Source organism: Hemitrygon akajei, chromosome 8, assembly GCF_048418815.1.
Source record: "Hemitrygon akajei chromosome 8, sHemAka1.3, whole genome shotgun sequence".
Classification (NCBI taxonomy): Eukaryota; Metazoa; Chordata; class Chondrichthyes; order Myliobatiformes; family Dasyatidae; genus Hemitrygon; species Hemitrygon akajei.
In genome coordinates, this window is record NC_133131.1 from 52,717,193 (window position 1) to 52,743,444 (window position 26,252).

General features: G+C 41.8%; 1 protein-coding gene across 3 annotated transcripts in view; it reads left to right on the forward strand.

Annotated features, from left to right (window-relative positions):
* rabep1 (rabaptin, RAB GTPase binding effector protein 1) overlaps positions 1–26,252 on the forward strand; it is a 132,185-nt gene that overhangs the window by 43,183 nt on the left and 62,750 nt on the right. For all 3 annotated transcript variants that reach the window (XM_073053859.1, XM_073053862.1, XM_073053861.1), the window contains exons 8-9: positions 14,984–15,121; positions 21,256–21,714. In XM_073053859.1, the coding sequence (XP_072909960.1) occupies positions 14,984–15,121; positions 21,256–21,714 (597 nt within the window). The remainder of the gene's footprint in view (positions 1–14,983; positions 15,122–21,255; positions 21,715–26,252) is intronic.

Consider the following 26,252-nt stretch of genomic DNA (forward strand, 5'->3'; position numbering starts at 1 on the left):
AGAGGAGGTGCAGTGGCTAACGGACTGGTGCAGAGCCAACAACCTGTCTCTGAATGTGAACAAAACAAAAGAGCTGGTTGTTGACTTCAGGAGGGCATGGAGTGACCACTCCCAGCTGAACATCGATGGCTCCTCGGTAGAGATCGTTAAGATTTCTTGTTGTTCACCTGGCGGAGAATCTCACCTGGTCCCTCAACACCAGCTCCATAGCAAAGAAAGTCCAGCAGCGTTTCTACTTTCTGTGAAGGCTGAGGAAAGTCCATCTCCCACCCCCCATCCTCATCACATTCTACAGGGGTTGTACTGAGAGCATCCCGAGCAGCTGCATCACTGCCTAGTTTGGAAATTGCACCATCTCGGAGCACAAGACCCTGCAGCGGATAGTGAGGTCAGCTGAGAAGATCATCGGGGTCTCTCTTCCCACCATCATGGACATTTACACTACACGCTGCATCCACACAGGAAACAGCATTATGAAGGACCCCACGCACCCCTCATACAAACTCTTCTCCCTCCTGCCATCTGGGAAAAGGCACTGAAGCATTTGGGCTTTCACGACCAGACTATGTAACAGTTTCTTCCCCCAAGCTATCAGAATCCTTAATGCCCAGAGCCTAGACTGACACCTTACTGCCCTATTGTCCTGCTTATTATTTATTGTAATGCCTGCACTGTTTTGTGCACTTTATGCAGTCCTGGGTAGGTCTGTAGTCTAGTGCAGTTTTTGTGTTGTTTTACATAGTTCAGTCTAGTTTTTGTACTGTTTCATGTAACACCATGATCCTGAAAAACAGTCTCATTTTTACTATGTACTGTACATAGCAGTTATGGTCGAAATGACAATAAAAGTGACTTGACTTGACTTGAGGTTCACTTATTATCAAAGTAAACAACTCCTGAAATTCTTCAGTTCTCTGGGTAACCATGAAGCCAAGAAAGAAAAGAAAGGCAGCGTGATCATCAACCCCCAAATCCTACCTCCCCACAAAAAAACAAAAATGGAGCAGGCACCTCAACCCCCAAATCCCCAGCTCGTTAAGTTAGTTTAACTTGTGTGTATATGTGCTTTCTGTAATTCACATTTTTTCATCTATTTTTTGTGCTGTGCTGCCACAAAGACAACAAATTTCACGACATATTAAACCTGATTCTGAGTGAGGGCTGAAGATGAGGCAGTTGTATAGAAGCAGAGGAGGTGTACAGTGAGACTATATGGAAGGATAGGCAGACAATAAAGCAACATTGAAGTCAGTGGGGTGATTTACAGTGTAATGGGGGACAAAATTGAAAAGGGTGATGAATACAAGACTGAAGGTGTTGTATTTGAATGCATGCAGTATATGGAGAAAGGTAGATGACCCCATAGCACAATTAGAGATCAGCAGATATGTAGTTGGGAGCTTAACATCTAAGGAGGCACATTGTATTGAAAAGACAGGCAGGTATGCAGAGGGGGTGGAGTGGCACTGTTGATATATAAAAAAAAAAAGGAATCAAATCATGGAAAGAGGTGACATAGGACTGGAAGACGTAGAATCATGGGTAGAGCTAAGGAACTGCAAGGATAAAAAGATCCTGATGGAGTTACATACAGGCCTCCAAACAGTACCCAGGATCTGGGCTATAAATTACAGTGGGAGATAGAAAATGCATGACAAAGGACAATGTTATGATAGTCATAATGGATCTCAATATGCAGATAGATTGGGGAAAATCAGGTTGGTGCTGATTTTTGGATCCCAAGAGAGAATGTGTAGAATGTCTATGAGATGCTTTTTTAGAGCAGCTTGTGGTTGAGCCCACTAGGTATCAGCTGTTCTGAATTGCTGTTATGCAATGAACTGATTTGATTAGGGAACTTAATATGATAGCACTCGCCCTGCAATTTGAGAGGGAGAAGCTAAAGTCAAATGTGTCAGTATTAGAGTGGAGTAAAAGGAATTACAGAAGCATGAGGGTGGAGCTGGCCAAAGTTGATTGGAAGGGGACACTAGCAGGGATGACAGCAGAGCAGTAATGGCTGGAGTTTCTGGGAACAATTCACAAGTGCAGGATAGATACATCCCAAAGAAGTAGTAGTATTCGAAAGGCAAGATGACAAACCATGGCTGACAAGGGAAGTCAAAGCCAACGTAAAAGGTAAAGATAGATAATAGAGAAAAAATTAGCGTGTAGTTAGAGGATTGAGAAGCTTTTAAGGACCAACAAAAGGCAATTAAAAGAGCCATAAGTAGGGAAAAGATGAAATATAAATGTACGCCAGCCAGATGTCAGAGGATACGAAAGTATTTTCAGATCTATAAAGAGGCAAGAGTAGATATCGAATTGCTAGACAATTATGTTGGAGAGGTAATGAGGGACAGGGAATGGCAGATGAACTGAATAACAGACAGACAGACATACTTTATTGATCCCAAGGGAAATTGGGTTTCGTTACAGCCGCACCACCAAGAATAGTGAAGAAATATAGCAATATAAAACCATAAATAATTAAATAATAATAAGTTAACCATGCCAAGTGGAAAAAATAAGTCCAGGACCTGCCTATTGGCTCAGGGTGTGTGACACTCCGAGGGAGGAGTTGTAAAGTTTGATGGCCACAGGCAGGAATGACTTCCTGTGAAGCTCAGTGTTACATCTCGGTGGAATGAGTCTTTGGCTGAATGTACTCCTTTGCCTAACCAGTACATTATGGAGTGGATAGGAGTCATGCAACTTGGACAGCATCCTCTTTTCAGACACCACCGTCAGAGAGTCCACCTGTTGGTGTCTGCTACCCTCAGCCTGCTGCCCCAGCACATAACAGCAAACATGATAGCACTGGCCACCACAGACTCGTAGAACATCCTCAGCATCGTCCGGCAGATGTTAAAAGACCTCAGTCTCCTCAGGAAACAGAGACGGCTCTGACCCTTCTTGTAAACAGCCTCAGTGTTCTTTGACCAGTCCAGTTTATTGTCCATTCGTATCCCCAGGTATTTGTAATCCTCCACCATGTCCACACTGACCCCTTGGATGGAAACAGGGGTCACCGGTGCCTTAGCCCTCCTGAGGTCCACCACCAGCTCCTTAGTCTTTTTCACATTAAGCTGTAGATGATTCTGCTCGCACCATGTGAATAAGTTTCCCACCGTAGCCCTGTACTCAGCCTCATCTCCCTTGCTGATGCATCCAACTATGGCAGAGTCATCAGAAAACTTCTGAAGATGGCAAGACTCTGTGTTGTAGTTGAAGTCCGAGGTGTAGATGGTGAAGAGAAAGGGAGACAGGACAGTCCCCTGTGGAGCCCCAGTGCTGCTGACCACTCTGTCTGACACACAGTGTTGCAAGCGCACGTACTGAGGTCTGCCAGTCAGGTAATCAATAATCCATGACACCAGGGAAGCATCCACCTGCATCACTGTCAGCTTCTCACCCAGCAGAGCAGGGCGGATGGTGTTGAACGCACTGGAGAAGTCAAAAAACATGACCCTCACAGTGCTTGCCGGCTTGTCCAGGTGGGCGTAGGCACGATTCAGCAGGTATAAGTATTTTGCATTGGTCTTCACTGTGGAAGACACCAGAGGTATGCTGGAAATTTGAGGGTGTCGGGCAGAAGTGAGTGCAGTTGCTATTACTAGGGAGATGTGTTGAGAAGCTGAAAGTACATAAGCCAACTGGACTAGATGGACTACAACCCAGGATTTTGAAAGAGGTCGCTGAAGAGATTGAGAAGCCTTTCATATTGACTATTCTGGCATCGTTCTTGAGAACTGGAAAATTTCAAATGTCACTCTACTTTTCAAGAAGGGAGAGAGGCAGAAGAAACAAAATTATAGGCTAGTCAGCCTAACCCCAATGGTTGGAAAGATGTTGGAAATGATAATTAAGGATGAAGTTTTGGAGTAGTTGGAGACGCATGATAAAATTGAATTGACTTAATTTCTTACATCCTTCACATGAGGAATAAAAATCTTTGTTACTTCTCCATCTGAATATGCAATGTGCAAATTATTTTAATTTGTAATAAATAGTATGTACAATAAGATATAAAGCTGAACAGTCGATATAGCTTATAAATACAATTGTGTCAGCTTGAATTAATCAGTCTGATGGCCAGGTGGAAGAAGCTGTCCTGGAGCTTGTTGCTCCTGGCTTTAATGCTGTGGTACCATTTCCCAGATGGTAGCAGCTGGAACAGTTTGTGGTGGGGTGACTCGGGTCCCCAATGATCCTTAGGCCCTTTTTACGCACCTGTTGCTGGAAGTATCCTGAATAGTAGGAAATTCACATCCACAGATGCGCTGGGCTGTCCGCACCACTCTCTGCAGAGTCCTGCAATTAAGGGAGGTACAGTTCCCATACCAGGTGGTGATGCAGCCACTCAGGATGCTCTCAATTGTGACCCTGTAGAAAGTCCTTAGGATTTGGGGGCTCAACTGTCTGAGGTGAAAGAGGAGTTGTTGTGCATTTTTCACCACACAGCTGGCATGTACAGACCAAATGAGGCCCTTGGTGATGTGCATACCAAGGAACTTGAAGCTGTTCACCCTCTCAACCCTAGATCCTTTGATGTCAATAGGGGTGAGTCTGTCACCGTTCCTCCTGTAGTCCACAACCAGCTCCTTTATTTTTGCAACATGAGGGAGTGGTTGTTTTCTTGATACCACTGTGTCAGGGTGATGACTTCTCTGTAGGCTGCATCATTATTATTTGAGATTAGGCCAATCAGTGTAGTATCATCTGCAAATTTAATTAGCAGATTGGAGCTATGGGTGGTGACACAGTCATGGATGTACAGAGAGTAAAGGAGGGGGCTTAGGACACAGCCCTGGGGGGGGGGGGGGGAGTGCTGCTATGTTGAGGGTCAGATTGGCAGAGGTAAGGGAGCCCACTCTTACGTCCTGCCAACAATCTGACAGGAAGTCCAGGATCCAGCTACACAAGGTAGGGTGAAGGCTGAGGTCTCTGAGCTTCTTGTCGAGCCTTGTGGGAACTGTAGTCCAAGAACAACATTCTCATATGAACATCCCTCTTCTCCAGGTGCGTAAGGATGGTGTGTAGATCTGTGGCTATTGTGTCATCTGTCGATTGGTTGTGTTGGTAGGTGAATTGTAGGGGGTCCAGTGTGGGTGGTAGCATGCTGCAGATATAGTCCTTGAACAGTGCCTCAAAGCATTTGCTTATTATTAAAGTGAGTGCGACAGGAAACAAATCATTCAGACATGTTACCTTGGTCTTTTTAGGTACAGGGACAATGGTGAATGTTTTGAAGCAGGAGGGCACTCTACACTGGGAGAGGGAGAGATTAAAAATGTCTGCAAACTCACCTACCTGCTGTGTCACGCACGTCCTGAGTAACGGCCCTGGGATGCTGCCTGGTCCGGCAGCCTTGCAGCTGTCCACTCATTGGAAACACCAGTGTACATCAGCCTCAGATCACCAAGGTGCAGGTCGCAGCGCTGGCTCTCCTCGGGGGCTCAGTGTTGACGAAATTGAACCGAGTGTTAAAAAAGATTTCTCTCATCTGGGAGAGAGGCAGCAATGCTGCATTTAGCTTTGAGGTCTGTGATGGTGTACAGACCTTGCCACAAACTGTGTGTGTTGTTGGTGGAGAGTTGTGTCTGGCTCTTGTCCTTGTGTTGTCGTTTCACTGCCTTGATGACTTAGCTGCACTTCTTGAGTTCCTGGTGGTTACCGGCGGCGAAAGTTCTGTCTCATGCAGTACGCACAGAATTGTTTTTTTTTAAACTTTTTTTATTGTTTTCAAATAGTTACAGAATAGATGTGTATGAAAAAAAAAGTGTTACCCAGCCCCCCGCCCCTTAACCCCTCCCCCCTAACATCCCTTTTAAAGAAATAAGAAAGAAAAAAAAAGGGAATGCCTGGATGTTGGAAGATCCCCACATGCTCCACGGAGTTCTCATTTTTTTTAATATATATTAAAATTCTTTTTCTTTTTACTGGCCCATTAAGCCCATTAACATTAAAACTTTAAAAATTTAGTAGATTAGTCATTATTTTTTTTATATTATATTACTCCAATCTATAATAATACCTAATCTTTCCACTTTCGTGGTATCCTGGGAAATCTTTATAAAAATCTCCATGTTGCTATGTGTGTCCCCACCAATCATCCAGGCAAAAAGATAGAAAAAAATTAAAATATAAAGAAAAAAAAACAAAATACCCCCCTACTAATGTTGTGGAAAAAAAACACAACATTACCCCCCTCTGCTGTACGGGTCATGGCAACCGCCATGATTACACACGTGAATCCCGCAGTAACCGATCCACAGCCTCCCAGCCCCCCCGCAACATAAAAAAGTATATTATAAGAAGAGAAAAAAAAAATACTATTCTCATTTAGTATTTCTAAAATTTTGCTTTTCTCTTCTATATTATCCATAAATGTCCATCACTTCTGTTCCTTGGGTCTATCTTCATCTTCATCTTCTGTTCCTTGGGTCTATCTTCATCTTCTATCCATTACGTTTGGAAGCCTCTATGTGTAATTAGCGAATAGATGGAAGTTCTTGTACAAACTCCTCCGCTTTTCGATAATCGGAAAAAAAAATTTTTCCTCCCTCCAAGAAAATTATCAGTGTTGCTGGATGACGCATTGTAAATTTATAACCCTTTTCCCATAAGGCTTTTTTCGCTGGGTTAAATTCCTTCTTTCTCTTCAAAAGGTTGTAACTTATATCAGGATAAAAAAAGAACTGGTTTCCCTGCTATCATCAGTGGCCCGTTTCTATTTTTGGCACTTTGGGCAGCGGCCTTCAGGATCTTTTCTTTGTCTTGGTATCGTAAGCATTTTATCAAAATTGATCGTGGGTTTTGATCAGCTCGAGGTCTTGACCTTAAAGATCTATGCACCCTTTCAATCTCAATTGGAGTTTCTCTTTCCATTTCCAATTTTTCAGGGATCCATTTTTGAAAAAAATTTATTGGATCTTCTCCTTCTATATCTTCTTTAAGTCCAACAATTTTAATATTATTTCGTCTACTGAGATTTTCAAGCTTATCAATTTTTTCCATAAATTGTTTTCTTTCTGATGTCCAAGCAGTATTTTCCTTTTCCATTTTGTCCATTCTTTCAACCATGTCTTCCGTTGTAGTTTCCAAGTCCGTAATTCTTTTTTCCATTTTTTCCTGTCTCTTTGTCATTTTATCAAGCATAATCTCCATATTGGTCATTTTTTTTCCGAGTATTTTTTGATTATTTTTAATTACTTTTAATGTGTCTAATTTACGCATTATTTGCCTCAAAGTCTTTTCTATATTTCTAGAAGGACTTTTAACTCCTTCATCTGATCCTTCCGAGAGATTTGACTCTCCCTCCGATTCGCTATCACTTTCAGTTGCAGTGGTAGCTGGGCTTTGTAGTTCTTGTTGCTCCCGTTTGCGCATGCTCCATCCTTCGCGTTTGCGCAGTTCACGATGGTCTTTTCCTTTGGAAGTGGCCAATGTTGCCACAGTCTCCTGTTCCGTATCGCCGGTGATATAATGTACCTGAGCCCGCGGTTCCTCAGTAGACGTGGGCCTTGTTCTTGTTCCAACTTGCGTAGTCTTCCCGGTATTAGTTTTCTTCATCTTCCTTCCTTGAGGCATAGCTTGACACAGTCCGGAGTCGTTTATAAGTAACTTTTAGAAAGTATTGACTAACTTTTCTTCATTTAAACATTAATTTATTAACTTTTTACGGGAGAGCTGGGTCCCTGCGTCTCGATCCTACGTCATCACGTGATGTCCCCCCACGCACAGAATTGTTGATCCAAGGTTTCCAGTTTGGATAGACCATGACTGATTTTTGGGGGGGCAACAGCCTCGATGCACTTCTGGATGAAGCACGTGACCCCTTCCGTGAACTCAGAGACATCCTCATCACAAAAGACATTCCAGTTAACGTCATCAAAGCAGTCTTGTATGGAGAAGGGTTGGACCAACAGAGGGAAGTTTTAGCTATGGCTGCCTCTTGCTTCAGCTTCTGCCTGTATACGGGCAGAAGCAGGATGGAGGAATGATCAGACTTCCCAAGCGGTGGATGGAGGAGCACTTTGTAAGCATTGCGGAAGGGAGAGTAGCAGTGGTCAAAATAGGCCAAAGTCAGCATGGTTCCCCTAAGGGAAAGTCTTACCTGACAAATCTGTTGGAATTCTTTGAAGAAGTTAACAAGCAGAATAGACAAAGGAGAATTGATGTTATGTATTTGGGTTTTCAGAAGGCCTTTGACAAGGTGTCACAAATGAGGCTGCTTAGCAAGATGAGAGCCCATGGTGTTACAGGAAGGTTACTAACATGAATAGAGCATTGGCTGATTGTTAGGAGGCATAGAGTGGGAATAAATGGAGCCTTTTCTAATTGGCAGCCAGTGGCTAGAGGTGTTCCATGGGATTCGATGTTGGGACTGCCTTTTACTTTATATGTCAATGATTTGGATGAGGAGAAATTTCTGTAGCCAGACTGGTGAATCTGTGGAAATAGTTGCTACAGGTGGCTTTAGAGGCCAGGTCTTTGGATGTACTTACGGCAGAGGTTGATAGATTCTTGGTAAGTCAGGGCGAGAAAGGTTACAGAGAGAAGGCAGGAGAATGGGGTTGAGAGGGAAATGGATCGTCTTTGATCAAATGGCGGAGCAGACTCGATGGCCCGAATGGCTTAATTCTGCTCTGATGTCTTAAGGGCTTATAGTCTTATTTATGGAGACTTGCAGTAGACTTTTATCTACCCTTTCACTGAATTAGCTGTCTGCAAGTCTATTTCCTTTGTGAGTGCCAATGAAAAATATTCATTTAGAACCTCACCTAAATCATCTGGCTCCACACATAATTACTTCTGTTGTCTTAATAGACCTTAATCCATGGGTAATGCTGTTGTTTACTTTTAGAATGCCTTTGTATTGCAGGCACCTGCTAGTGATTTCTTTTGGTGACTGCCTTCCTAATTTCCTTTTTTAAGTACTTCCCTCTCTAATTTTTCTACTCCAGAAGGCATTTCTAGAGTAGAAAAGGCCTGTACCTCTCGTATGCTTTTTTTTCTCTTTATCAATCTCCCAATGTCCCTTGATATTTAGGATTGCCTATACTTATTACCCCAGCTTTTACCCTTGAAGGAACATCTTGACCTTCGAACTCTTGCTATTTCTGCTTTGAATGTTTCTTACTGTTCTGATGTATACCATGTTGTGTGTACCACTCTCTCCCAATGTTAATAAATTTGGCTTTGCCCCAATTTAAACTTTAATTAATGGCCCATCCCTAAAGAACTTCATATCCGTTTTAAAATATATGGAGTTACTGTGCCTAATGTTGCTGCACAAATTTGCTTGGTGTAAAATTACTTGGTACTTTGATCTGCTTAGATATCTACAGCACGTTACAGGCCCTTCGGCTCACAATATTGTGCCGACCGTGTAACCTACACTAGAAGCTGCCTACAATTTTCCTACTGCATAGCCCTCTATTTTTCTAAGCTCCATGTACCTATCTAAGAGTCTTTTAAAAGACCCTATTGTATCCGTTTCTATCACCTTTACTGACAGTGCTTTCCACGCACCCACCATTCTCTGTGAAAAAACTTGCCGCTGACCTCCCCCTTGTACCTACTTCCAAGCACCTTAAAACTATGCCTCCTCGTGTTAGCCATTTGAGCCCTGGGAAAAAGCCTCTGACTGTCCATATAATCAATGCCTCTTATCATCTTATACACCTCTATCAGGTCACCTTTCATCCTCCGTCACTCCAAGGAGTAAAGGCCAAGTTGGCTCAACCTATTCTCAGAAGGGATGCTCTCAATTCCAGGCAACATACTTGCAAGTCTCCTCTGCGCCCTTTCTGTAGTATCCACATCCATCCTGTAATGAGGTGACCAGAACTGAACACAGTACTCCAAGTGGGGTCTAACTGAAGTCTTGTATAGCTGTAATATTACCTCATGGTTTCATAAGGCACAACTTGCCCTTGACAAAGCCATGTTGACTATCCCTAATCAGATTGTGTCTCTCCAAATGCTCATAAATCCTGCCTCTCAGGATCTTCTCCAACATCTTTCCCACCACTGAAGTAAGACTCACTGGTCTGTAATTTCCTGGGTTATCTCTACACCCTTTCTTGAATAAGGGAATAAAGTTTGCAACTTTCCAATCCTCTGGTACTTCTCCAGTCCCTATTGATACAATGATCATCGCCAAAGGCTCAGCAGTCTCCTCTCTTGCTTCCCACAGGGTCCTTTTGTTTTAATTCAATTTAATTAATTTAGAGATACAGTACAGTAACAGGCCCTTTCAGCCCAACTGTCCAATTATCACCCATGTGACCAATCGACCTATGTGGAGCACACAAACCTGTCATGGGGAGAATGTACAAGCTCACTGAATCTGCCTTTGGCAGTGCATTCCTGACCCAACATTGCAAGTTCATCATCATTTACTTTTAGTTATTTTGCCAATCACTCTTTGCCTGGTTTTTGACACGCCCAGTTAGAATATGAGGTGTCCTTTTTCTGAGTAAGGGCACGTAGCTATAGTAGCAAGTTATTCTGTCTACAATCCAGTCTATGAACATTGACTTTTCCAGTTTCAGGTAGTCTTACCCACTATGTTCTCCTGTCTTTCTAATCCACCTCCAGTCGTTCCATTTTTGTCCCTTTCCCATATTCTCTCCCAGTTGCATCTACCTACTATCCTCACATTTTGTCCACTGGATCTCCTCCCTTATCATTATTAGATTCCACCAATGATATCCTTTGTGTTTATGGATGCCTTCGCAAGAACAGAAAGTCTTGTGATGGAGGTGGAATTTAAATCTCGTTCATTATCTGGTAATTATTACTTATAATCGCAAAGCTACTATTTGTGAAAATCTGTCTGGTTCAGTTATTCCTTTAGTAAAGGAAAGTTACCACTGTTTGACTTATGTATGGCCCAGACTTATTAAAATGGTTGACTGTTAATTACTAGCCTTGTGAACTACTTGGTCCAAGACTAGATAGGAATGGACAGTAACTATTGATCTTGCCAGTGTTCGCCAGATCCTGAAAAATGAATAAATTCAATTTAAAAACATCAGTCAGGCAATTATGAGTCCAAATAAGATTTATTATCACTGATTTGTGACATAAAATTTGTGATTTTGTGGCAGCAGTTCAGTGCAAAGATATAAAATGTAATAATTACAATAATTTACAATACAATATAAGTAGTTGCGGGTAGATGGAGCTCGTCAGCCTGGGAAGGCAGTCCATCTAAGAGAGGGAAAACTCTAATTTCAAACCTCCGCTGCCTTGCAGCCATTCCCACTCATGGGAAAGGCTTCGGGAGTAAATCCTGAGGACAAATCTGGAGCTGGAGTCCCTAAGGCAGTCCGACGTTGCCTTCAACCTCGTTCTGGCAACTCCTGCGACAACACTCGTTCCAAGCTGTATTGGCCTTTGTCCTTCCCTTGGACAACATCAGTGTCGTGGAGAGGGGAGACTTGCAGCATGGGTAACTGCCGGTCTTCCATACAACCTTACCCAGGCCTGCGCCTTGGAGAGGACACTCAGTCGACTTCCCAGGCACAGATCCATGGTCTTGCGAGACTAATGGATGCCACCACCACCAATATAAATAGTACAAACAAAGGAATAATGTGACAATGTTCATGGACTGTTTTAAAAATCAGTCTGTTTCTGAATCATGAAGTGTCATCTTCAGCCTCTTGTACCTCCTCCCCAATGGTAGTATCAAGAAAAAGACGTACCAAATGGTGAGGATTCTTAGTGATGGGTGCAGCTCTTCGAAGATGTCCTTGATGGTGGGGAGGGTTTAAAGTAAATTTATTGTTAAAGTACATATATGTTCCCATATGCTAACTTCCTCATGTTCATCTTCTTGCAAAAACTTACAGGAAAAATTTGCATTAGAATTTTATTAATAACTACATAAACAGGACAAAGGCTGACAGCCAATTAAAGTGTGAAAGATGACGACTGTGTAAATAAAAATAATACCAAGAACATGTTGTAAAGAGTCTTTGAAAGTGAGGCTGTAGGTCGGAGAATCAATTCAGAGAGGTGGTGATTGAAGTTATCCATGCCAATTCAGGAGCCTGATGGTTGTAGGATGATAACTTCCTGAACCTGGTGGTGTGGGACCTAATGCTTCTGTACCTCTTGTTCGATGGTAGTTTCACAAAGAGGGTATAGGCTGGATGGTTGGGGTCTTTGATGGGTACTGCTTTCTTGTGGCAGCACTCCATATAAATGTACTCAATGACTTTCCCTGTGATGGGCTGGGCTGTATCCACCACTGTCTGTAACTTTTGCTGTCCTTCAGTTTGCTGTAGTTTTTCTGATATGCTGAATCTACACAAGCTTCCAAGAAAGTCGATGTCTTGTATGTTCTTTGTGGTGACATGTGCTGAATATAGGACAAGATACTCTATTAATGCCAAGGATTGAAAGCTGCTGACCCTTTCCCTCAATTTTCCAAAGGAGTTCTTACTCCTTTAGGTGTTTGTACCTATGATGGAGCTGGCTGAGTCTACAGACTCTTCCATTCCTGTGCTCTGGATGGTTCATACCAGGCTATGATGCAACCAGTCAGAAAGCTCTCCTCCATACATCTGTAGAAATTTGCAACAATCTTTGACATACTAATTCTCCTCAAAACTCCGTTTAAAAAGAGGAGCTGCCTCCTTTGTGATTGTTGACCCTCTTGAGATACTGATGCCCGGAGACTTGAAGGTGCTCAACCTTTCCAAAACTCACCCCCTTTTATTAATGGGCTTCAACCTTGATAACAGTCCTGTGGCACTTTATCAATTTGCTTTTGTGTATCATCCATATTTCCCCATCCACTCTTTGCTTCTTATTGAAGAAAGCACTATTAACTTAAAGCGCTGTTTGCCTGTAGCAGATGTGTGCACATTTTTAAAAATCCAGACTTATCTGAGTGACCACTAATCTTATTTTTAATCTTTGTTTCTAAAACTTGTTCCACCATCAAGGTTAAAAGCACTGATCTGTGGTTTGTTGTGTTTGCTAGTACATCTTTTTGATCCATTTGGCCCAAAATGTCTTTCCTGTTTGTCCTTGGTTGGGGAACGGTTCATGGTATTTGGCATGGAGACAGCTGATGCATCATCCAGTACATTTAATTCATTTCTGGTTGGCTTCATTGCAGGGAATGTGGTATGCAAATTGTGAATGGATCCCCAATCAAATTGTAGTTGTTTCAGCCAATCATGCCCCACAATGCTGGTCCTCCTGTTTTACCACATACCAGCTCAATGTGGCTTGATGGTTGTTGTAATTCACTATTACAAATGTCTTTCCCATAGGAGTTATCTTTTCTCCAGTGTAACTTGGATATCTGCATGCTTCAGTTCAGTATTTTATGAGCTGCCATTCAAACTCATTTTGTGGAATGATTCAAATAGCTGAACCAGTGTCCAATTCTAATTTAATTTTCTGGTCACTTCTGGTGTAAGTCATATTGCTTGACTTTTGTTAGCTTTCACATTGTAAATCTCAAGGCTACTCAGTCATGTGTCACTCATCATTATCAGATTTTTCATCAATAGCATGCAGATTCGTACTCTTTGAAACTGCAACTTGACTTTGTTTTCTGTGTAGTCCATTTATTTTTTGTCTGCCCAACATGCTCTTTGTATGTCTCCTACTTTGTTGCACTTTCTACAATTTTGCCTTTAAATCTATGTTTGTTTGGTGAGCATGAGTTCCTGCCACAGCAGTAACACAATTTGTTTGACCAGGCTGGTTTCTTTGTAGATGATGCAGCTTCGTTCACACTCACTTTCATTCTTGACTGTAACTCAATTGTGTCTCTGTGGCTTCCATTGAAACAGAGATTTCCACTGCTCATTTGAATGTAAGCTATGCTTCAGTTAGGAGGTGTTTTGAATGCTTTCTTGTAAGGCTTCACAAACCAATTGATTTCTCACTGCATCATTAAGACCATTATCAAACTGACAATGCTCAGACGATCCCTTCAATTCAGCCATGTACACTGAAAAGGACTCCCCTTCTTTTTGATTCCACATATGAAACATAAAGCTTTCTGAAATCAGAAATGGCTTTGGTTCTAAGTGTTCCTACATTAGTTTGACAGTATCAGGAAAGCTAATTTCTTATGATTTGTTTGGAGCAGTCAAACTTCAAAACAAACTGTATGCCTTTAAACCTTAGGCACTCAGCAAAATTGGCAGTCGCTTCTCATTAGCTATTGCATTTGCTTCAAAATACTGTTCCAATAGCTCAGTATACATGAGCAAGCTACCTATTGTGTAATCAAACCCCTTGATCTTTTTGACGTAGCCAGCCATTTCTGTTTTAAAAAAATATATATTACTATCACCTGGTCGGTACTCGCTCTTTATGAACCCTGAATTCTGTTTTCTGAGTTTAAAAAACAATCATGCCTTCCCTTTCAAAGACTGTCTCTATGTGCTGGGCTGTGACAATGTTATGCTTGGTAATTTAAAAACCTCAAATTAATTCAAAGAAAGCAGGAATCTGGGAATGTGGGTCTGGCTTTGTCTTTACTTCTAAATGAGGCCGCTTGTATCACATGGCAGTGTGATGACATATGTAATTAACATTGTGACATTTAACCTGTAATGATTGAAATGAACAGGAATGCTTAATCAACCTACTCGCACACTCACGCACACATATTCTCGCACACTCTCACGCTCTCTCACACTCAAATATTAAATACACAATACCTAACTTGTATAATTTTTATATCATTGATGTGAACAGGAAATCAGAGCTTTTGTGATAATAACTGTTCAAAAATATAGCACATTTAGAAGTGCAAAAATGTGCCAGTGTAGCTACTTTTGTGAGGCTTGTACTGCGTTCTTCAATGTAAAAGTGGTTCTGCACTAAACAAAATTACAAATTGTAAGCGAAAATGGTTACTACTTTTTGGGACCTTGTTAAAAGTACCCTGAGAGCAAATGTGTTCTGAAATTAGAATTTAAAAAATCTATTTCAGGCTGAAGATGAGCAGAGGAACCTCAAAAAAGCCAAGGAGAAGAAGGAGTCTGAGACTGAGGAAGAAGTACCAGTAGTGAACTCCCAGCCACGTGTGGAATCTCCTCTTAAATCTCTGCACACCTTGCCTGATGAAGAGGTCAGTTTTGTAACTTGAACATTTTCTAGACTATTATTCAAACTCAAATGATGCCAGTAATTTGTCTGGATAATACTTACCTTTAACCTACAGTTCTAAAGGGAGTATTGTACTGTTTTGTCCCTCAGCTCAACCACTATCAGCATTTGTCTTCTCACTCTGTAGTTCAGCCTGAGTTCAAAAGGAGTTCGGTTTCCGTGTGTTGCCTGTGAGGAGGCACTACATGAGGCTGTGTACTGGCAGGGAGGACTTAGACATTCAGCTCTCTTTTCTTTGCAGGACTGCGAGCCAGCAGTGGAAGTTGCAAGTGAGAGTGACAAGCACTACCTGCTATAATACCACACTAGATGCATCACAACAACCATTTTGAAGGGAGATACAGTTGCAAGAAAAGTTTGTGAACACTTTGCAATTACCTGGTTTTCTGCACTAATTACTGAGGTCTAAGTCACAATAATAGACCAACACAATCTGCCTAAACTAATAATGCATAAATAATTGTACTTTTCATGTCTTTATTGAATGCACTGTTTAATCATTCACAGTCCAGACTAGAAAAAGTATGTGCACCCTTGTATTTAATAACTTGTAGAACCTCCTTTATCAGCAATAACCTCCACCAAGCATTTCCTGTAGCTGCTGATCAGATCTGCATAATTGTGAAGAGGAATTAAAAAAACATTTCTCTATACAAAACTGTTTTATTTCATCAATATTTCTGGGATACCTTGCATGAGCAGCCCTTGTCATGTCATGCCACAGCATTTCAATTGAGTTACTCCCTGTACACCCATGACTGCGTCGCCACCCACAGCTCCAATCTGCTAATTAAATTTGCCAACGACACTACATTGATTGGCCTTATCTCAAACCATAATGAGCTGGCCCACAGGAAAGAAGTCATTGCTCTGACAGTGGTGTCAAGAAAACAACCTCTCCCTCAATGTTGCAAAAACAAAGGAGCTGGTTGTGGATTACAGGAAGAATGGAGACAGGCTAGCCCTATTGACATCAATGGATCTGGGGTTGAGAAGGTAAACAACTTCAAGCGCCTCTTTCACCTCAGACAGTTGAGCAAGTTTGGTATGGGCCCCCAAATCCTAAGAACTTTCTACAAAGGCAGAATTGAGAGCATCCTGATTGGCTGCATCACTGCCTGGTATGGGAACAGTTATTCCCTTAATCACAGACTCTGCAGAGAGTGTGGATAGCCCAGCGTATCTGTAGTTGTGAACTTCCCATGATTCAGGACATTTACAAGGACAGGTGTGTAAAAAGGGCCCGTAGGATCATTGGGGACCGGAGACACCCCAACTACAATCTATTCCGGCTGCTACCATCTGGGAAGCGGTACTGCAACACAAAAGCCAGGACCAACAGGTTTCAGGACAGCTTCTTCGACCAGGCCATCAGACTGATGAACTCGCGCTGATTTGAGTGTATTCCATATTACATTGACTCTTTTATATATTATAAATTATAAATTTCTATAGTTGCACATTGCGCATTTAGATAGAGACATAACGTAAAGATTTTTACTCCTCGTGTGTGAAGGATGTAAGGAATAAAAGTCAATTCAATTCGATTAATGTCTGGACTCTGACTTGGCCATTCCAAAACACAAATTTTCTGCTTTTTGAACAATTTTGTTGTTGATTTACTTGTGTTTTGGATCATTGTCATATTGCATCATCCAAATTGTATTAAGCTTAAGGTGATGGACTGCTACCCTGACATTCTCCTATAAAATGTCTTATAAAATTCATTGTTCCCTCAGCGATTGCAAAGATCCCTGAGGCACCAAAGCAGCCTCAATCCATGATGTCCCTTCCACCATGCTTCACAGTTGGGATGAGGTCTTGATGTTGTTGGTTTACAGTGCCCTTTTCTCGCCCAACATAGCGGTGTGCATTTCTGCCAAATGAGTTGGATGCGATAGGAGGTGAAGACCTTGATATAATAGCTATCACTAAAGGAGTAGTGTTGAGCAGACTTGTGGGCCTGAAGATAGATGTCCCCTGCCCCTGATGGAATGCATCCCAGGATACTGAAGGAAATAGCGGATTTTATAGTAGATCCTTAGGTGATGATTGACCAAAATTCTCTGGACTCTGGGCAGGTTCTGGCAAATTGGAAGACAGTGAATATCACACCACTGTTCAAAAAAGGATGTAGGCAAATGGCAGGTAACTGTAGGCCAGTTAGTTTAACATCTGTAGTTGGGGAAAATGCTTGAAGCTATTACTAAAGAAGAAATAGCGAGGCATCTGGAAAGCAATGGAGCCATCAGGCTGATGCCGCATGGATTCAGCAAAGGCAGGTCTTGTTTGACAAACTTACTGAAGTTCTTTGAAGATATAATGAGCACAGTGGATAGAGGGGAACAGATGGACATTGTTTACTTGGATTTCCAGAAGGCATTCTATAAGGTACCGCGTACAAAGCTTATCCATAAGATAAGGATGCATAGAGTTGGGGGTGATGTATTAGTATGAATAAGAGGATTGGCTAATAGAAAGCAGAGAGTTGGGATACATGGATGTTACTCTGGTTGGCAATCAGTGGTGAGCGGTGTGCTGCAGGGATCAGTGCTGGGCCCGCAACTGTTCACAATATGCAGTAACAATCTGGAAGAGGGGATCAACTGTAGTGTATTTAAGTTTGCTGATGATACTAAATTGAGTGGAAAAGTAAATTGTGCAGGAGATACAGAAAGTCTGCAGGGAGATATAGATTGAGTGGGCAAGGGTCTGGCAGATGGAGTACTATGTTGGTAAATGCAAGGTCATCCACTTTGGAAGGAAAAATGAAAGAGCAGGTTATTATTTAAATAGTAAAAAAAAATTGCAGCATGTTCCTGCACAGAAGGACTTGGGAGTGCTTGTGCATGAATTGCAAAAGTTTAATTTGCAAGTGCAGAAGGCTGTCAAGAAGGCAAATGGAATGTTGACCTTCATTGCTAGAGAGATTGAATTTAGGAGCACAGCGGTCATGCTGCAACTATACAGGGTACTGGTGAGGCCGCACCTGCAGTATTGTGTGCAGTTCTGGTCTCCTTACTTGAAGGATACACTGGCTTTGGAGGCAGTGCAGAGGAGGTGCTCCAGGTTGATTTCAGAGATGAAGGTGTTAGACCATGAGGCGAGATTGAGTTGCCTGGGACTGTACTTACTGGAATTCAGAAGAATGAGAGGAAATGTTATAGAAACATGTAAAATTATGAAAGGGATAGATTAGACAGAGGCAGGAAAGTTGTTTCTACTGGTAGGTGAGACTAGAGCTAGGGGACGTAGCCTCAAGATTCAGGGGAGTAGATTTAGGATGGAGATGGGGAGGGACTGCTTTTTCCAGTGAGTGGTGAATCTGTGGAATTCTCTGCCCAATGAAGCAATGGAGGCTACCTCGGTAAATATATTTAAGACAGGGTTGTATAGATTTCTGCATAGTAAGGGAATTGTGGGCTATGGGGAAGAGGCAGGAGGTGGAGATGAGTCCGTGACCAGATCAGCCATGGTCTTATTGAATTGTGGAGCAGGCGATGGGCCAGCTGGCCTACTCCTGCTCCTATTTATTATGTTCTAAGTTTAACTTTTGTTTCAGCTGTCCACAGGACATTGTCTCAGAAGTGTTGTGCAACATCCTGTTGGTCTTTTGAAAACATGAGACGTGATTTTTTTTGGAGAGCAGAATTTCCTCTGTTGTGTCCTTCTATGAACACCATTCTTGTTGATTGGTTTTCTTATAGTGGACTCATGAACAGAGACTTACACTATTTCTGGAAATTTCTGCAGATATTTTGCTGTTACCCTTGGGTTCTTTTTCACCTCCATCAGCATTGCACATTGTACTCTTGGTGTGATCTTTGTAGGTCCCCCACTCCTATGGAGAGTAGCAACTACTGAATTTCCTCTATTTGTAGATAATTTCTCTAACTGTGGACTGATGAACACTCTGGTCTTTAGAAATTATTTTCTTTTGCCTTTTCCAACTTCATGCATCTCTACAATTCTTCTAAGGTCCTCTGAAAGTTGTTTTGATTGAGGGATGGTGCACGTAAACAGATTTTTCTTGAGAAGAGCAGGCTTTGTCAGTAACCTGACTTTGTGTGTGTTTTTTTTATAGGGCAGGGCACCTCTACAACCCACACCTCCAATCTCAACTCATTGATTGGAACACCTGACTCTAAATAGCTTTTGCAGAAGACATTACCCCTGAGGTTCATGTACTTTTTTTTAACCTAACTGTGATTGTTTAAATGGTGTACTCGATATTGACAAGAAGAAGTACAATGGTTTGTGTATTATTAGTTTAGGCAGATTGTGTTTGTCTATTCTTGTGACTTTCATAAAGATCAGACCACATTTTATGAGTAATGCCGAAACCAGGTAATTGCAAAGGGTTTACAAGCTTTTTCTTGCACCTGTAGCCATTCTTGAACCTAGTGGTGTTGGACTTCAGGCTTCTGTGCTTGTTGCCAATAGGACCTGTTAGAAGGTGGCATGGCCTAGATGATAGGGTTCTTTGGATGCAGAGCCTTGTGTAGAAACTACTGATGGTAAGAAGAAAAGTGTCTGATTAATTAGGCCAAAGGTCACCAGAAGGTTCCACGTACTGGCTCTGGGAATATGTTAGAAGTTAATTTACCACTACCAATACAGTAGGTTTAGGAAAAACTCAAGTACAAGGGCTATCTTAACCAGCTCTTCACATCTGTCATGGATTTATATTTACAAGTCAGGACCCAGTGCAATCTGGCCCATTATAATCAGAATCATATTGAATATCATGTGAGATTACATTTGCTGCTACTACACAAAAGTAACTGACACTGGCCTACAGTTGCAGCCAAGCCCAGTCTTGAAGTAGGGCAGAATATGTTAGATGTCTTGTTTGTTTACAGTTCCTAATTGCTGCTTTTCAACTGCTGCTGAAAATGATGTATTAATTGCTGAGGATAGAAGGGGATCATTTGTGCTGCTGACAATACAGCAATATACCAAAGATTTGAAATTTAGGAATAAGTGTAAATTAACAAAGTACTAACAGTAGCAACTAATATGGACTATCACCTTGTGGGTCTGGGCTTAACATTTTATCCCAAAGAAAACATCTTCAGCTGTACAATTGAGGATGAAGCAAATAAAGATGGTGGAAACCAGAAATATTAAAGAAAGCATTTTGCCCCTCTGATCTAATTGAGGCTGAAATTTTAGATTGACAAGATAATTGCTGTCAGTCTGATTCAGCATTTGTGTACCTGGAATCATGAGTATAGTCCCCAGATCAAGGGTCTGCCATGTAGGTTGTGGTGAGAACTTCTGTATTCAAAAGATTTTAAACCTTTGATATTTTACTCCAGATGACAGTGGATTCTCAGCTGCTCAGTATATTCCTGGCTTATCAAGGGGTATGGATATTGGGCAAGAAAGTGGGCGAGTAACTGAATCAGTGACCTTATTTATAAACTGAACAGGTTTTAAGAGAATGATTAATTCCTATTTTTTTTGATGCTCTTAATATATGAAATGAAAGAGAAGATTGGGAGCTTGGGTTGGTTGCTTCTTTGTAGGGTTGTTCGTTGAGCTAGAGGTTAGGTCACCTATGTTTCATCATTGTCCAGGTGACATCATCAGTGCACAATTGAGTGATCTCCGCTGGCCTGTAACTGGAGAAACGGGCCAGAGATCAGTCGTTATCTGTTTGGCTATGACACTGCGGAGACTAGCACCCAGCACGACAGCCAATCAGAACAACGAATCAGGCCAATATAAGAGCGAGCATTCGACAGAAACAACACTAATTTGTGCACTGAACTAGTGACGAAACACTTACTACCTAACCTTCAGTCTTAGCAAACAACCCTGCAAACAAGCTCTTGAAGTATGCTATCAATAATGCATTGATGTATCATTTTCCATTGTCTTTTAACCCATGACCTTCTAACTCAAGCAAGAAACTCACTGAGCTGCAATAGTACCCTGTATGTTGAGTATCGTAGCTGCATTATTTACTGGCCAACAGCATACACTGTTCACAAATTTGTATTGTGGAAAAGTAAAAGATGCCTTTAACCTCGTTTGGAAATAACTATGATTTTTAGTGTTCTCAAATGAATTGTTTCTCTTTTTTTCCAGCCTTATGGAAATAGTATATACGGGTCAGTACACTCCTTGGATTCTGATGTGTCAACATCACATGCAAGTCCCGCTGTTAAGCAAGACAGTGAGTTATTTCGTGAGGGCTTAAGAAGGGTTCAGTCCACTGACAGTCTGGGTACTTCTGGCTCCTTGCAGTCAAAGAGCTTGGGCAATGGACATAAAGCAAAATCTGCAGGAAATCTGGATGAGTCAGACTTTGGACCTTTGGTTGGAGCAGACTCTGTTTCTGAGAATTTTGATACGGTTTCAGTTGGCTCTTTCCAGATGTCTGGTTCCTTCATATTGACCAAAGATCAAGAAAAAGCAATTACAGCACTCACACCAGAACAAGAAGAGACTGCTTCTCTTCTGTCAAGTCTTACACAGGTGGTGGATAGTGCTCCTAGTGGATACAGAATGGTCAGTGAAAAGGAATGGAATTTACTGCAACAGGAGGTGAGTTCCTTAAACATGTTTTTTTTTACTTGTGCTGTTATCAAATGATTGTAAGCACTGTGGCTTCAGTTCATTTTTCATCATGTCTGCATCTCATGAACTGGCTTAAGTTCTCAAAAATATTTGTTAACCATTGAAGAAAATAAATCCAAGAAATGGGAATCACTGGTATGATCAACAGTCCATCTCTAATTTGCCCTGATGAAGATGTTATTAAATTCTGTTGTCCTGTTTGAAGGTATTTTTGAGTAGAGAATTTGAAGATTTAGACCAGTGATCATGAAGAAAAAGTAGTATATTTCCAGTTGTGCTTGGTAGATAACTTGTAGGTAGTGCATTTGCTTGGAGCCTACTGCTTGCTAGAGATTCTGGGTTTGGGAAGTGTAGGACTAGCCTTGGTAAATAACTGGAGTGCCACTTTTTCTCTTGTTCTTGGACTACAGTGGTGGTGATTTCACAAGGAAGCTGAGGTAAAGTGGTTATTTGGCACTTTTGGCAGTTTTTTTTATTGCAAATACTTCACCTTCGTCTTTGGCATTCATTGGTTGGACCCCATAGTAGATAGGGAGTTTGGAACTGCCCCTTCCAACAAGTAATTTAATTGTCCACCTCCATTCATGACTGAGTATAATTGATCTGATCCATTGGTTGTGCGATTGCTTAGATCTGTTTACTGTATTCTGTCTTTGCTGTTTAGCTGACGTGTAGTCCTTGCTGCATTTCATTTTTAGGTCAAGCCAGGTTCTGCATTAAGGCTAATCCAAAGCTTGATCATAATGCCAGAATTAGGAATCTGCTAGATCACAGATTGTGGAGGTGTACATTGCTATTTCTGGTCGTCTACAATGGTTCATGGATGTCTAGATCTGAGTATATCTCTTTTGTCAGAATACAGCACCACTCAACATGGAGGGTTTCTTCAGTGTAAAGACCAGACTCTGTCTTAAGTAGCTAGATCTGCAAAATGGGTTACTGAGGAAAAGGTCAAGGTTTAGCCTTCATGCTTGTTCACATGGTCATCTCAGTGCTACCATTCCACTCTGGGTGAATGATATTGAAGTCCCCTCCTACAGTTTATTTTTCATTCTTATTGTGTTCATTATTTTTTCCAAATGTTGTGTTCCATGGGGGGAACACATTTTTATCAGTTGAGGAAGGATAATAATTGGTATCTTTCCATGTGTAACTTGATAATACAAGACTTCCTTCATGGGGTTTGGAGTCGAAGCTGAGGAATCCAAATACTCATCTGACTTAATGACCCAGTTAGCAAATAGAAAGTAGATGAATGTCATTGGGGAAGCCATCTTGAACACTCCTCACTATGAACTGGTTGCACCACTTCATACTTTGTAGCTAACTCATAAGTGTCATATTCTAGGTTGACATCACTGATGAGGACTGTTAAGCCCCAGTGCATTTGCATGGCTGCCAGTGCTGGCCTACGCTACCTATCTGCCTCTTGTGAGATTTTCAGTATCTTCAGACAAGAGAGAAAAGCCATGGAGACTGCTAACCTTCCTGTTCACCAAGCATTTAAAAGCACCTTGCCTTTATAGAAAGGTACAGTTACATTATTCAGCTAGAAGTAAAAAATGGATAATGGAATGCATCCAACATTACCTCATGGCTGATACCAGAACCAATGTTCCAGACTTTGACCTTGAAGATAGAAAGCCTTCAGTAGGATTTACACAAGCAGTAGCCACTTTTTCCACATTGGGGAATGTTCTGTCTCGGTGCAAATATAGCTGTAGGTTTATTGAAAAATTGTTATTCCACTGTGTGCCATCTTAATTATAAAATGTGAATTAAAATGTTTTGGACATCCAGTTAGTCTGGGAAATCTGCTGGTCCATCGTTGTCAATGTCCAGAGTGTGCTGGATTTTCCTGTAAGCGGCTTTCCATGTCACATGAAAAAGGAACTGATCCTCTAAATTGGATCTGGGAGGTGGGGTCAGGGCCCCAGTGAATCCCAGGCATCGTGGGGATTAGAGCCCCAGTGAGACTTGTGGGTGCTAGATGCCTAACTAGGATAGGTTTTGCTGTAGTTAATTTTTGGATACATCAGCACATCCAGGAATATAGGGATAGTGCACATAAGTGCTGCTGAGGTAGCAGATTAGCCATAATCTTATGAAATGGCATTTTGGCAAAGGACTACATAGTTTGCTCATCCTTCTTTCTTCACATTCTTCTCATCTAATGGTCCAAATGACTAGTGCAGTATTAGGGAAATGGATGCCTTGTTGTTCCACAAATATGTACTCTTGGATATCATTTGACAGCCATAATATAACTCATTCTTAATGAAATCTCATCTCTTGTAAGAATGGGAGATTAATGAATCCTTCAGATTATTTTATATTGGTGATACAGCAAGGTAATAGGCTCTTCCAGCCCATGAGCCTGTGCCATCCCAATTACACCATGTGACCAATTCCAGCCCATGAGCCTATGCCATCCCAATTACACCATGTGACCAATTCCAGCCCATGAGCCTATGCCATCCCAATTACACCATGTGACCAATTCCAGCCCATGAGCCTATGCCATCCCAATTACACCCATGTGACCAATTCCAGCCCATGAGCCTATGCCATCCCAATTACACCATGTGACCAATTCCAGCCCATGAGCCTATGCCATCCCAATTACACCATGTGACCAATTCCAGCCCATGAGCCTATGCCATCCCAATTACACCCATGTGACCAATTGACCTACCAACCTGCATATCTTTGGAGCGTGAGAGGAAACTGGAAAACCCAGGTGATCACGAGGAGACTGTACAGACTCCTTACAGAGTGGTGGAATGGAACTTGAGTTGTTGGCATTGTAATAGTGTTTTTTTTTTGGTCAGTAGGATTTTGGTCAAATATAAAACAGCAATTCAGTATTCTGTAATCAGTATTAGTTTAATCCATTAAGTGCACGAGTAGATTTAAATACATCGTAAATGTATATGAAACCAGAATTGAATACAATGATTAGGAATTGTTACTGGAGATTTCAGTAGCTGTACAATGGTCTTGCATAGAAACATAAAAACATAGAAAATGTACAGTACAATACAGGCCCTTTGGCACACAAAATTGTGCCAAACATGTCCCTGCCTTGGGAATTACTAGGCTTACCTATAGCCCTCTATTTTTCTAAGCTCCATGTACCTATCCAAAAGTCTCTTAAAAGACCCTATCGTATCCATCTCCACCACAGTTGCCGGCAGCCCATTCCACGCACTCACCACTCTCTGAGTGAAAAACTTACTTCTGACATCTCCTCTGTACCTGCTCCCCAGCACCTTAAACCTGTGTCCTCTTGTGGCAACTATTTCAGCCCTGGGAGAAAGCCTCTGACTATCCACATGATCAATGCCTCTCATCATCTTTTACACCTCTATATTTTTACACCCCTCATCCGTCGCTCCAAGGAGAAAAGGCTGAGTTCACTCAACCTGTTTTCAAGAGGCATGTTCCCCAATCCAGGCAACATCCTTGTAAATCTCCTCTGCACCCTTTCTATGGCTTCCATATCCTTCCTATAGTGAGGCAACCAGAACTGAGCACAGTACTCCAAGTGGGGTCTGACCAGGGTCCTATATAGCTGCAACATTACCTCTTGGCTCCTAAATTCAATTCCACGATTAATGAAGGCCAATACACCGTACGCCGCCTTAACCACAAAGTCAATGTGTGCAGCTGCTTTTGAGCGTTCTATGGACTCGGACTCGGATCCCTCTGATCCTCCACACTGACAAGAGTCTTAACATTAACACTATATCCTGCCATCATATTTGACCTACCAAAATGTTCCACTTCACACTTACCTGGGTTGAACTCCATCTGCCATTTCTCAGCCCAGTTTTGCATCTGATCAGTGTCTTGCTGTAACCTCTGACAGCCCTCCACACTATCCACAACACCTCCAACCTTTGTGTTATCAGCAAATTTACTAACCCATCCCTCCACTTCCTCATCCAGGTCATTTATAACAATCACGAAGAGTAAGGGTCTCAGAACAGATCCCTGGTCACCGACCTCCATGCAGAATATGACCCGTCTACAACCGCTCTTTGCCTTCTGTGGGCAAGCCAGTTCTGGATCCACAAAGCAATGTCCCCTTGGATCCCATCCCTTCTTACTTTCTCAGTAAGCTTTGCATAAGCCTGGAATAAGTCTTTTGGACTGGATTTTGTAGTGCAAGGTAATGCAATGGGTGGAAATGTACATAATTCACAAGCATTGTTACTGAGTTGGGACTCACTTCCAGAGGCTGGTCTGATGTGATGACGTAATAATGTGAAGTTCTGTGACCAGGCTTTGTGTTCAGCGTTTGGAGTGCATTAAATGAGTTGTTATAGCTTTTTTAAAACATAAAATGCCATATGTCATTTTATTTGTAACAACCTACATTGGTGACCCTGATGCTCCAGCACAATTCCAGGGTTATTGAACATGTCAGCCAACACAGTAGCTTTGAAACTGCCGGAGTTTTGTACAATCTGAGGCCCAGTTTGCGCTGTGAGAAATCCCTG